The sequence below is a fragment of the Paramisgurnus dabryanus genome, chromosome 8 (assembly GCF_030506205.2).
Source record: "Paramisgurnus dabryanus chromosome 8, PD_genome_1.1, whole genome shotgun sequence".
Classification (NCBI taxonomy): Eukaryota; Metazoa; Chordata; class Actinopteri; order Cypriniformes; family Cobitidae; genus Paramisgurnus; species Paramisgurnus dabryanus.
This window is the reverse complement of record NC_133344.1, coordinates 27,715,414-27,728,565: the sequence shown is the minus strand read 5'-3', so window position 1 is coordinate 27,728,565 and position 13,152 is coordinate 27,715,414. Positions and strand designations below refer to the sequence as shown.

Sequence of the window (13,152 nt, the reverse complement as noted above, 5' to 3'; positions counted from 1 at the left end):
CATTTTTATGCATTGGACTTGTGTATTTTATTCTATGCGTTGGATACTGGACGTGAGGACCTGAAAACAGAGTCAAAAAAGTTTCTACAGTGGAAATAAGATGCTGCTTCATCTTGTCAGAACTCTTCTTCAGCTGAATGTTTACACACATTATAAAAGCACAGGAATCACACCAACCTACACTTCATATACTGCCAAGAGTACATCACAGCTGGATTTTGGGAAAGCAATTGACTTCAGCGGTAAGTAAATCTTATTTTCTACAGAATTTGGGTTGAATGTAAAAGTAAATCGAGACACCTTCTGATCAGTTATTTGAGGTTTTTTTATATTACACAAAGTCTGCATTAATGCCATCCAATATTAATTAATGATAAACTTATATTAATGATAAATATTTATGCTTAACTATTCCACATTGCTATTGGTCGTACTTTACCTAAACACTGTAAAAAAAATCTTAAACTTAATTATAAAAATTTAAATTAACTTAAGCTAATGCACGAAAGTTGAAATTAACTGTACTCTAAAAAAACAAACGGTGCTATATAGCACCAAAACTGTTGATTTGAATCGTAACTATAGAAGAACCGTTTTTACTGCCATATAGCACCGGTGAAGCACCGGTGAAGCACCTGTGTAGAACCATATAGGGGCCATATAGCACCACTATAGCACCACATATGGTTCTACATAGCACTATTTGGTTCTACACAGGTGCTTCACTGGTGCTTCACCGGTACTATATGGCACTAAAAACGGTTCTTCTATGATTACGAGCAAAGAACCACTTTTGGTGCTATATAGCACCGTTTGTTTTTAGAGTGTTAAAGGTAGGGTAACAGATTTGATCCTGAAACATTTTTAGTTATGCTGGTTAAAAGTCTCCTCGCATCCTGATAGCAATCACTGTGTTAAGTTGTTTAAATGTATTTGTAAAAATTTATGTCATCTGTGAAAGGCGTAGGACCAAAAAATGTTCAACAAATCATAGATTTCGGTCCGAACGGACGTTTCCTTTTATGTCCCTCATACGTAAGCGTAATTTGAATTCCCACCGCGCAGCGAGTCCACGCAGATACCATACGTCATCGGCGCGTTCACGTGCGCTCTGTCTGTAAACTGCAAGAACACCAAACTTTTCTGCTGAATTGACAACCTACACAGGAGCAACAAAACTAAATGCATCTTTTATAACAACAACAGCAAAAACTTCCTGGATCAGCAAGAGCAAAAATCCAAATTAACATCAGTAACTTTAGTGCTATACCACGAGATGAAAACAGCTGCAGGAGGCAAAGGGTCTGAAAGGGTCGTTGCACGGTTTATTTTGGTAAGGTAGGTACGCGATATGTTTGTATTGAGATGGATTCAGATATTCTACTTTGATGAAACGTTGTGTTGCTTATGAAATTTGTGTTCGTTTTCCGGATTAGCATAACGATATAGTTACTACGTCTACAAAACCGAACGTGTGCTTAAACTAATTCTGATGTAAACCAGTTGTTTATGTTGGTTATTTTGGAAGTGTTATTCACTTTGTACTGCAAAGTTCTCTCACTGGTGAATGAGACATGAGACGTGACCGTCTGATCTGTGCGTGTTCATGTGTTTGGAAAGAGGCGTGACTTTGGAGAGCGATTTGACTTGAGGGTGGGATCGGGATTTCATTGCTAGGCGGCTACGTTAGCATTTTTCAAAATGTGTTACCCTACCTTTAAGTTGATAAAACGTGAATATTTAAGTGTAACAAGGATTTTTTACAGTTTACTTACCCCTGAAAAAATTATTCAGAAACTCTCATTTGAATGTCACAATTTTAAAATGTTAACGATTCATTCAATTTACAGGTATGTGGTTGCAATAAATTTATTCAAGCTACATTTAAAGAGTAACTAAACCCCTGGTCAGAGCCTGACTCCGCCCACTGCAATATTTGAAAAATGCAAGAAAAGTGGGCAGACCCCAACGGAGATAGAGGGGACGAACTAAGTGTGTGGTGAGATCGTAACAAGGGCGTGGTGAGCTTGAACCTGCTTACGTCACGAGTCATTTTTTGGACCCAACATCCAATAGGAAAATTCAACTGCAGTAGCCACCGTTTAACCTGAAGAGGGCAGCACTCAGACGTTTTTACACCATATATTGTAGTATTGAAACACTTTATATCCAAATGTCAAAAAACTTACTAAAATCAATGAACAGCACTAATAAAGCATCATTCTTACAGATCATTAACTAAAAAAAGTTGGTTTAGGGTTTAGTTACTCTTTAAACAAAAAATATTAGTAAAGTAAAATAAAATAAAATACTTTTGTTTAAATGTAGCTTAAATAAATTGATTGCAACCACTTACCTTAAAAATTGAATTAATTTTTTTTTTCAGTGTACATCTAAAAGAAGATTTTGTTATGGTTTTTTATTTTGTTGTAGTGTTTTTTAATTTGTTGTAGTGTTTTTTTTTAACTTGCTGTTGTGTTTTTTATTTTGTATTTGTTTTTTTATTTTGTTGTAGTGGTTTTTAATTTGCTGTAGTGTTTTTTTTATTTGTGGTTGTTTTTTAATTTGTTGCAGTGTTTTTTAATTTGTTTGGTGTTTTTTAATTTGTTGTTGTTTAGTGATTTGTTGTTGTGGTTTGCACTTCAGGGCCACCTTATTGAAGAGTACAGAAATGAATCATTTTGAATAAAATAATATTTCATTAACTATATATCAATTATCTCATCACACATTGAAAATACAAACTGTAGTCTGTAACTGGGTGCCATCCGAATTTAGCCCCGCCCTAGAATTGATTATGACAACGTCTGGTTATTAGTTTATTAAAACTTGTATTAATCTGAATGTTTTATTTAAAAGTACAATTAGTTTGTTTTAGGTAGTCTAAACTGTTTGTAAAAACTATAAGACAAATGGGTCCAGCATCCAGTTACCATGACAACAGTTGGTAGTGGCCCCGAGGGGGCTGTGATCAGAATGCATGTGGTTCATTTGGAAAGGGTAATAACTTGGGGCAACAGAAATAACTTTTTATCTAGCTATGTAACCCATCTTTACCCTACAATAAGCATTTGACTTATGCCTGTATACAAAAAGCACTTTTTACAGTGTAATGTGGAACAAACGTATTGCTTATGTCTTAATGCTTATTTTAATCTGCTTAATGCCCTGAGATCTCCAGTAGATGGCAGTGCATGTCTAGATTTACAATATTTTAAATGTTAAATTTGCTCTCAGTATCTATCACAAGAACACAGACTTCTTTATACTTCAGTACAGTATGCACATGAAATGGCAGATGATCCCTTGGGTTTCTACCCTTGCTGTGGCAAAACTGCATAATTTAGAAGACAACCAATAAACAGAAGCATCTGCAAAACAGTCATGCTGTTTCCAGCTGAGGTCACGGTTGTCCAATAGGGGTCATAATTTGGAGTTTTATTGATGTTGGCAAGCAGGTGTAAGGCCTGCCCTTTCATATCAACTGACCCATGGTCCCCCTTTTCCAAAAACACCCCACAACCCTTTCATTTATCATCCCGCACGCTTACACCTATGCCCTCTCTTCTGTTAGATGGTTATGCCAAACCACAGGAAATCATTACAAAGCTATTGTGTGCACACAGCAAGTGCGTCTACTTGAGCACACGTCCTGGGAGCAGATCTTTTGTTATGAAAAGCTCGTCCTGCCCTGAAGTGACCCACACAGTCTGTGCTTCTGTCCCCCACCCCTTTACTGAATCTTACTGAGTAAGAGCCATATGGCACTGCCAGGCCACTAACAGGAACCGTGGACAGGAAAAACAGAAACATGGGCATTAGGCCAACTTAGGCCATCAAGAAACTAAATAAGTGTCTCTGGTTCACATTGATTGTTGTTATTTTTAGCTCAGTTGCTGATGTTTGTTTTTACCGTGTGTTTACACGGGTACATGGAAACATCTCCACGGGTACTTGGCCTAATCAAAAGTACCTCACTTGACAGTAATTTTGGCAAGTGTTCTTCAGCTACCATTTTTGTAAAGGAGTAAAAAATGAGTCATTATCATCATGGCTGTTGTTGAAAGAGCAGATGATAAGAGGTGTTATTTACTTGACCCATGGTACAGTACATTAAAAAAATGCTATTAGAGTGCTTTTTATGTGTTGGTTCAATCCATATTTGGGTAAAATATAGACAAAGAAAACCATTGATTATAAAAAACTGGGTTATTTTCAACAGCGCTGCATGGGTCAAAAATGGACAAACCCAACCCACAGAGTTGTACTTTAACATATGCTGGGTTTGTGGCTTTATGTCTGTTTGAAACAGTGTTTGAATGTTTTCTGTCAGGATTAAGTTTTATAAAACATGTCACACTTTGTTAAGGGAGCACAGTTTGTGTGGCAAAGAAAATAACGACTCACCCTCTTCATGATTATAGGATGGCAGCATGATCATTTGTTTGTGGCTGTGGTGGTCTAAATATGTCTAAACACATAATTGTGTGTCATCTACAAAGCATTGATAGCAGTCATCCTCCTTTGACACGTAGGTGCATGTTAATGTTAAACGTGTCACCAAGAGTAAGCTTGTTGGGTACCATAAGAAAGAATGAGAATAAGAATTTCTCCATTTTTTATTTTATTTTCTGCATCCAAGGGAGTTATTATAAATTAACTTTTTATTTAAGAATGCAGTCTGATATAAGAGTGAGGCAGCTAGATAAAGCATTGCTTTTAAAATATTGACAGGGCTGTCGTTACTGATGCGAGCAAAAGCCGTGAATCCGCTGTCGGCTCCTGCAAATTCATGCTTTCAAAATACTTGTTATTGATGCAGTGAGATCTTGATGAAGGTTTTCGTTCGGCCCTTTCAGACATTGTTTGTTATTACTCACAGCAATTTCTCAAGTGAGGTGAGGAGAATTTCAATTTGTTGCACAGTTGGGTTCCTTTGAGCTCACAACTGTTGTCTGTTCTCTGAATCTCGGCCCACTTTGGATTTCAAAGAAAGACAAATGTTCACTTCTCACTTTAATAATGGCAGTCTTTCACAACAGACATAAAGTCAATGCAGCAAAGAAATACTGCACATGGCTTAAGGAAAGCCCTGGGGAAAGGCACCAGTAAATCTTAAGAAGGCCAATCAATGATGGTTCTGATCGTATTGGAATTACAAATATAAACGTCTGCCTAATGGGTTGCTGTAAAATAGAACAACATGTCTATTTATCAAAAGTGCATGAGTGACAAAGGCTAGCTATAGGCTAAGCAATAATCTGATTTCTTTAGAATATACTGCAATTTGTGAAAGCGTGTGTCATACTCAAAGTCAAAGCATGCAGTTTGGTTGTATAACATAAAACAAACGCACATGTAATATATTTTAGGTCTGCTTACTTGAAGTTGCCATATGTATCTTTTTGGTTCAAGTTGCCTTTAAAATAAAATGAAAACTGTAATTTGTTTTGGAATGTGGTATTTTTTTTTACAAATGACCTTTGAACTTCATTTTTTAAGAGCACCCATTTCATTGCTTAAAAAACAATGTTATTTTTTGTGCTTGGTATACAATATGTTTGCGTGGTTTATTGTTTAAAAAAATAAAATTTTCCCACGGGAAAAATAAGACAATCGCTACTTCCATTTCATGGCGACTTTAAAGGCGGGGTGCATGATTTGTAGTACTAAAACACACTTGTAGCCAATCAGCAGTAAGGTGTGTGTCTACTAATCAACATCATTGCCTTGGTTGCATATGTGTGGGGCAGGTCTATCAAAAGAAGGTCTAGATTCCATTGGGGTAGGGGCATGTTTGTTTAGGTGATTTAAAATGTCAATATTGACTTTTAAAGATCATGCACCACGCCTTTAAAAATATTAAAAAACAGTTATATTAAAACGGTGTCTCCTTTTCCTTACCCTAATTTACAATGGATATCTTATTTTTTTTTATTATTTGAGATGTTGAACATTGTCTTTCTATGTATCTTGAAATGTCATTTTGACCCTGCCATTTTTGTAATCACTAATGGGGCCCTATTTTAACGATCTAAGCGCATTGTCTAAAGCGCACAGCGCAACATCTAAATGGGCGTGTCCGAATCCACTTTTGCTAATTTAACGACGGGAAAAATGGATTTTGCGCCGAGCGCATGGTCGAAAAGGGTAGGTCCTATTGTAATGGGAGTATTTTGGGCGTAACGTGCAATAAACCAATGAGAGTCTCTGCTCTCATCCCCTTTAAAAGCTAGTTGCGCTGGCGTTATGTCTAATCCCTATTTAGATGACGGACTTTGTAAACTGAAAAAATAAGCGGAGGAAGAAGATCCCCAGTTTAAGATTAATGTTAAATAATTGTGTTGTTTTTCACTTGTATTGAAATTGTTATTTTTTTATCAAAACCTTTAAAACCCGTTTTCTTTTAGTCATGGAAGTAAAAAGCAGGCTTGTAATTGCTTTTAATGTATGGCTATCCAATATCATCAAAAAATTATTTACAAGCATGTAAGATAAGGTTTGTACTCTAAAAATACTTTATTTGTAATAAACAGGAGATAAAGAATTTACAAACGGCTCTCCTCACGTTTCAGCACTTTGGACAGCGTTTTTTTTTAGCAAAGAGTTTTTTTAAGCATTACTTAAAAATGTTTCTCATCTCACCATATCCACAGGTACAGAGTCATCATAGACAATAAATCCGTGAGGTAGCATTAAAAAAAAAACATTTAAAAACAGACGCATTTGTTTAAAGCAAAGCATTTATTTACTTAGCAGGCTGCAGGTGAAGCAGCTCTTTGCGCCTTCTAACGTCTCATAATCTGTCCTCATTTATGTCCAAGAGATTCAATAATAATCTTTTACATTCAATCCTTTAATCTTTCATATTTAAAAGCATTTTTGTGCTGCTGCGCATTATGTACCTTGTGATAAGCAAACCCGCGTTGTCCTCCCGTGTTTAGGCGCATTTTACTAATGCGCTCTTTAAATAACATAAAACACATTGCGCCATTGACTTTAGACTTTAGACCAGGTTTTTGTTGGTCAATGGCGTAGTCTATTTTAGTTGCCTCAAAATAGCAACGCGCCAACAATGCGCCTGAACACACCTCGTTTTCAGACCAGAACGCCCATGGGCGCAAAAGGGGGCGCAAATGCAATTGCTATTTAAACAACGCGGCGCTAAACGTGAAAATTAGGGTGGAAACTAGCGAAAGACACTTGCGTCGCGCATTGCGCTGCATTGCGCCGGGTGTAAGATAGAGCCCTTTATGTTTCCAACACAGATAGCGATAGAGATACACCGATTGCCGCTTTAAGACATCGAAGAAAAAGAATGACGAAAATGCATACAAAAAATATTTAAATAAGTTTTTTATATAAAAACACTTTTTTATTAAAATATAAACTTTTTTATATTTAAAAAATATTTTATTAGCGTATCAAACTTTTATTTGTGCGCAAAATTAAAAACGAATCAATATAAATGTCGTTTAATAACGTTACTTTGTGTTTCAAATAACGTTTATGCATTATAATCATAACCGTTAACAGTAGTGACAGAGAGCGAGAGCGATATAAAACTGTCGCTTTAAGATTTGTGTGATGTTCAGGGAATAAACGCGCTGTGGTCCAACAGCAGACTGACTGACTGACTGAAGCGCTTCATACTGCAGAGAGCGCTGCTGCTGTCAACGACACAACATCCTATTCATACTCTCCAATGAGCTCAGTGGATAAAACAGCAGGTGAGCTCATTCAATGCAGTCAGTGCTTAACGGAGGACGAGTAAAAACTATCCGGACATCATCATGCCATCCCGTATACAAAGATGCGCGCGCTTCACATTAGTCATCACTGGGACTTTATCGTAATGCGCTGCTGTGGACTTTTACAAAATACCAGCTCACGCGTGTTGTATAGTGTGTCTGTCCTCGTTCTAAGAACATGACTTTGTGATTTTTGCCTTTTTTTGATCAAGTATACTTATGCCATAAAAGTATATTTGCCGGACAAATGGCTCTTGGTGTCATAGGGACCCTGATACTGATGCTCTCAAACATCTGCTTCTCTGTGGGTGAGTGACAAAATACTCGTTTATTGATGCGCTGGCGCGTGCGATAGCCTATTGAGTGGATGTGAAGCTTAAAACTTTAATCTTTCTCAAACTTTTACGTTCAATATGAAATAAAGTCAGTCTTAATGTTTCACTTGATGGGTAAAGTCTTAATACAGATACAACAATTCCGCATGAAAAAGTAGTGGTGAATAAACTAAACTGTAGTAACCTTATTATACTATCGTACAGGTTACTTTATTAAATACTATAGAATAGCCCACACTACAGTATTTTTTAAGTGGTTGTACTGTAATAGTGACTTAAGTTTGCATTTGTTATTGTAGCATCACTGTCTGCATTCATGTTGAGTTAGCCTATAACAGCCAACCACAAGAGGCAAGACAAAAAGTTTCCCAGTTAAAAAATAATAATGGCTCATATTTTATGAATGAATACATTATTAAATGTGCAATGACTGAAGACTATGAACAGCTGTGTGTTTTTAAATATTTAGTTTCTTTTCAAAAGCTTACCAAGTGGGTATTACGAGAATGAATATTGTGTTTGATTTCATCATGGGATATCTTAAAATACAGAAAGAGTAGCCTACAGTGCACTAATAACATTTAAATTGTAGTGCTGTTAATATGTGTGTGTGAATAATAATAATATATGAAGGAAAGTATTAGATTATCTAACCCCAAACTTTACATCTTTTTAATGTTGTTAATAATTTTCTTGCTTTATTTACTTGTCAACATATCTTTGTGTACTGCTTATTGTTCAGGCACCATATATAAAATGTTGCTGTACTGTACATGTTCATCATTTGTCACTTTAGATTAAGGCATTTGATAAATATAAACTAAAAGTAGATTGTGTTAGTATGTTAGACATGTGAAATGTTAGAAACGTTTATGTTTTTAATATCTGGGCACCCCAATTGTTTATCCATCTATAAAATAAGCTATACAATAGTCTGTAATTAAAATCAGCAGTAGGTTTAGCATGTTGGTGAATTGACCTGTGAAAGACTGACCTAATGTGTTCGGCAGGTGATGCCACCTCTGCTGTATCATCAGTCTGCAGGGCTGCATAATGTGTCCCCCTGCTGAGACCGGCTTAATGGCCTTCTGCATTAAAGAAGACAACCGCTGCTATACCCAGCATAGAAACAGACTTTATAAGTTATGCATCTGTCTCCACATTGTGGGGGTGCACAGTATTAACATTGGCTGAGCTGAAAGGATGCTTTAAATAGAGCAATTCATGTATTAATATGCAGTAGGTTTATCGATTTGACTGTCAGCTGTGGACGTGAAAGGCTTTGTGCAATGTGCGGTTTTGAGAAAGTTCTCAAAACATGCTAGATAATGTGAAAGATGATAGATAATACCAAGATAATAACAGACTTCATATTCTGGTTGCTAAGAGACGTCTGTACCACTGGCAGATCTGTTAACATGGATTCACAAATAGTTGTTAAGGTGCCCTTACTTTTGTCATGACCATAAATGAAACGGTTAATAAAATTTAAATGTAATATATGTACTATACCAACCCTGTATCATGAAATTATGTACCTATAGTCACGAGTCTTTTGCGTGACACTGACACGGTTTTCCGCCTTTTTGCGTTAACATGTCACGCATTTCAGTTTACATGTTACTATCACATAGTTTTTACTCAACTGTTTTGTCCTATTTTCAAACCATTGACACTTCGGTTTAGGGTTAGATTTGGTGTTTGCGTTAGGATGTCACATTAAGTATGGTTTTATAACTTTATTCATTATTTATTTTTTATGATTTTTAAACCATTGTCGCCTGGCAATTAGAGTTGTGTTTGGGTAAGGATGTCATTTTATGTAAATCTTACCCTAAACCGAAGCAACAATGGTAAGAAAATATGTGACAGTGACATGTAAACAGAAATGCGTGACATGTTCACGCAAAAAGGCGGAAAACCGTGTCAGTGTCACGCAAAAAACTCATAAATTTACTTGACTATAGTTACGTAATTTCGTGATACTGGGTTGATATATACAGTAACAATGCAATTTAATTGAGGAGCTCAGATGCAAAGCCGCTAAACTCCGCCTCCGTTAAAAATGTAATTAATATATTAACCAGATTTTGGTGAGCATGTGCGAACTGTAGCCTCAGTTTCTTGTTCTTAGCTGAAATGAGTGGCACCCGGTGTGGACTTTTGGATCTGTAGCTCATCTGCTTCAAGTTTTGACATGTTTTACATTCAGAAATGAAATTCTGCATATCATGGTTGTAACAAGCGGTTATTGAGTTACGGTTGCCTTTTTCTATCATTTCGAATCAGTCTGCCTATTCTCCTCTGAAATCACCAAGTCATTTTCGTCCACACAACTCCCGCTCACTGGATATTTTCTTTTTTTAAGACCATTCTTTGGTTGTGTTTGAAAATCACACGTCTAGATGCCTTAATGCATTTAGTTGCTGCCATGTGATTTCGTTACACAAAAGGTAAATGTGTTATGATCTTTAAATAGCATTTACGTGGGTGCATCTGTGTATACTGTGTAAACTACAGTATAGACCACACTATGTCCCACTGCTGTCATTAATGTAATAGGTGCAAAGCTTAGATCAAGGGTGGCCATTCGTGGTCCTGGAGGGCCACTGTCCTGCAAAGTTTAGCTCCAACCCTAATCAAATTCCAGGTGTGTTTAATCAAGGTTGGAGCTAAACTTTGCAGGACAGTGGCCTCCTTCAGGACCAGGAATGGCCACCATATCTGACATCACAAAAGCTGTTAACTTTGCTTTACTTATCTGCAGCAGTCATTCTAGGGCATATGGCCACCTACGACAGGTTGAAGGGGTTGACAGAGATAATAGCATTTCTAAATTGAGGACAAATGGCTTCAGACCAGCACAGATGTGAGCTGTCACGTTTTATCAGATAACAATTGTTTTTGTGGTTCTGTGAAAGCACCGTGTTTTGGCATAATAACGGGTCTTGTACTAGCATTCACATCGAAGGCTGGTAACATAACAGCACTGATCTCTCTAAAAACTTTACTTTGTTCTTTGATAAATTTATGCTAGTTTGTACCCATTCTGCAATACTGAGACACATGTTATTTGGGCGTGTTTTGCATAATCACTGTTATAGTAACATATCAGCATTAACAACAGTACATTTAAGTCCTAAGGCAACAGCTAAAGCACGCATCTCTAATATTCGTAAATATTAATTACTGTAATGAATTACATAATGGCATAGCTCCGATCCATATGCTAAATATAACTTGCATCAATAGGAGGTCACTTGATCTTCCTGCTTGCACTCATAATAGGAAATCACATGACTTTATACAACCAGCTATGGTCAGTCTGTCATAGTAAATAAAAATGTAATTATGGTCTTGTGGTGTTAATTTTTAGTTTTTAGTGTCATACAACATTGTATCACTCTGTTTAACATTTTAATGAATTAAATGGATTTGTCTGAGTCTTTGGCTTAAATAATAATAATAACTATTAGTGTTAATGTAGCTCAGCTGTTATCACAGTGCAATAGCAACCCAAAAGGAGTTCAATCTCTAAGAAACACACACACATACTGATAGGGCTGGGTATTGATTCAGATGTTTCAGATCGATTCAATTTCGATTCACAAGCTATCAAATCGATTCGATTTCGATTCTCGATTCAATTTTCAATTCAAGTGGGTAATTAATAAAAAGAAATTGAAAGCCACAACACTGTCGTTGTCGTCTTGCTTGCGAAATCTAAAATGCTTCCATACCTCTTACTTTTTATGTGAAGGTGGCATCAACGTCAATGAAGCACCTAAAACCACCATTTTAACTCTTTCACCGCCAGCGTTTTTAAAAAAAGTTACCAGCCAGCGCCAGCGTTTTTCATGATTTTCACCAAAGTTTAATGCCTTCCAGAAAATGTTCTTCTTTAAATATATAAACATACAATATACCAAATGAAAGAACAGACCCTCTGCTTTCAAACAAAAAAAACCGTTTCATCCTACCTTTAGTGGTTCTTTTGCAATCAGCTTTTGAATATGGGTAGGTTTTTGCAAAAACACCATATTTTGAGCAAAAAGCAGAGATAATTCAATTTTTATGACGGACTTTTCATAGAGATCCGATTCAGAGCGATCTTTAAAACAGACACGGACATGCAGCAGCTTGGCATAGGGCAATACTTTGTTGCGGAAGGGCGCCACCTGGTGGATAATAGCGGTATTGCGGAAAGACGGAAAATCTCGTCATTGGCGGGGAAGCGTTTTTTCTTAATTGACGAGATATCTCGTCAATGGCGGGGAAAGAGTTAAGCACTGAATGAAAGAATGACAGGCTCCTTGGTAACATCGCGCAAGGCAAAAAAGAGGGAGACATCTAGTGAAGAATACTAGTAATTTGAGTAATGTTAATCTTAAGTTCAATGTTTGCAGGAAAAAATATGATGGGAAAAAATCGATTCTGCTCTTTGAGAATCGATTCTGAATCGACCATGTTAAAAAAAAACGATTAATCGAAAAATCGATGCTAAATGAATAATTTTGTATGATACAAACCTTCTCCATTAGCTGACAATCAGAAGCTGTATGATACTTTCTGCACGCCTGAAAAGTCGTTGCTATAACCTCATAACAGTATTAATTTATCCTGATGGACCTGCCAGAATGTTCATTCTGAATATTCGTTCACCAGCTTATTCCCCAATGTGTCTCTCACAGGTTTCATCTCCTATGACATTTCCATGTATTCAGAAGCATGTCACAAGACTGATCAAGGTGATGGCTGTGTGGCGCACAGAGGGTGCAAAATTTATATGCAATAAAATGCTAAGTCCATCCGAAAGCCAGGAAAAACAAATTTTTTCCCCGACCCGTGAGAGAATCTACCACTGAGAGATACTGTGAGAATTAAAATCCCTCACATATTTCTCATGCGAGTTAAATATTTTGTGTAAATAAGAGCATTAGAGAGAAGCTTACTGCTTTTCTATTAGTTGGTTAAGATATGCCCATGGCCTTTTATCAGTCTATAGGATGTTTGTGTTAGCGATATTGAAAAAAGATAAGCGATGGTATGCTAAATAGTGTGATATT

At 36.6% G+C, this 13,152-nt stretch overlaps 1 protein-coding gene across 1 annotated transcript in view; it reads left to right on the top strand.

Moving 5' to 3' along the window:
* Nucleotides 1–7,629: 7,629 nt before the first annotated feature.
* Nucleotides 7,630–13,152, top strand: part of LOC135771207 (roundabout homolog 2) — an 80,135-nt gene continuing 74,612 nt past the window's right edge. Inside the window, exon 1 of the mRNA XM_065281350.1 lies at nt 7,630–8,059. Within this exon, the coding sequence (XP_065137422.1) occupies nt 7,999–8,059 (61 nt within the window). The 5' untranslated portion in view covers nt 7,630–7,998. The remainder of the gene's footprint in view (nt 8,060–13,152) is intronic.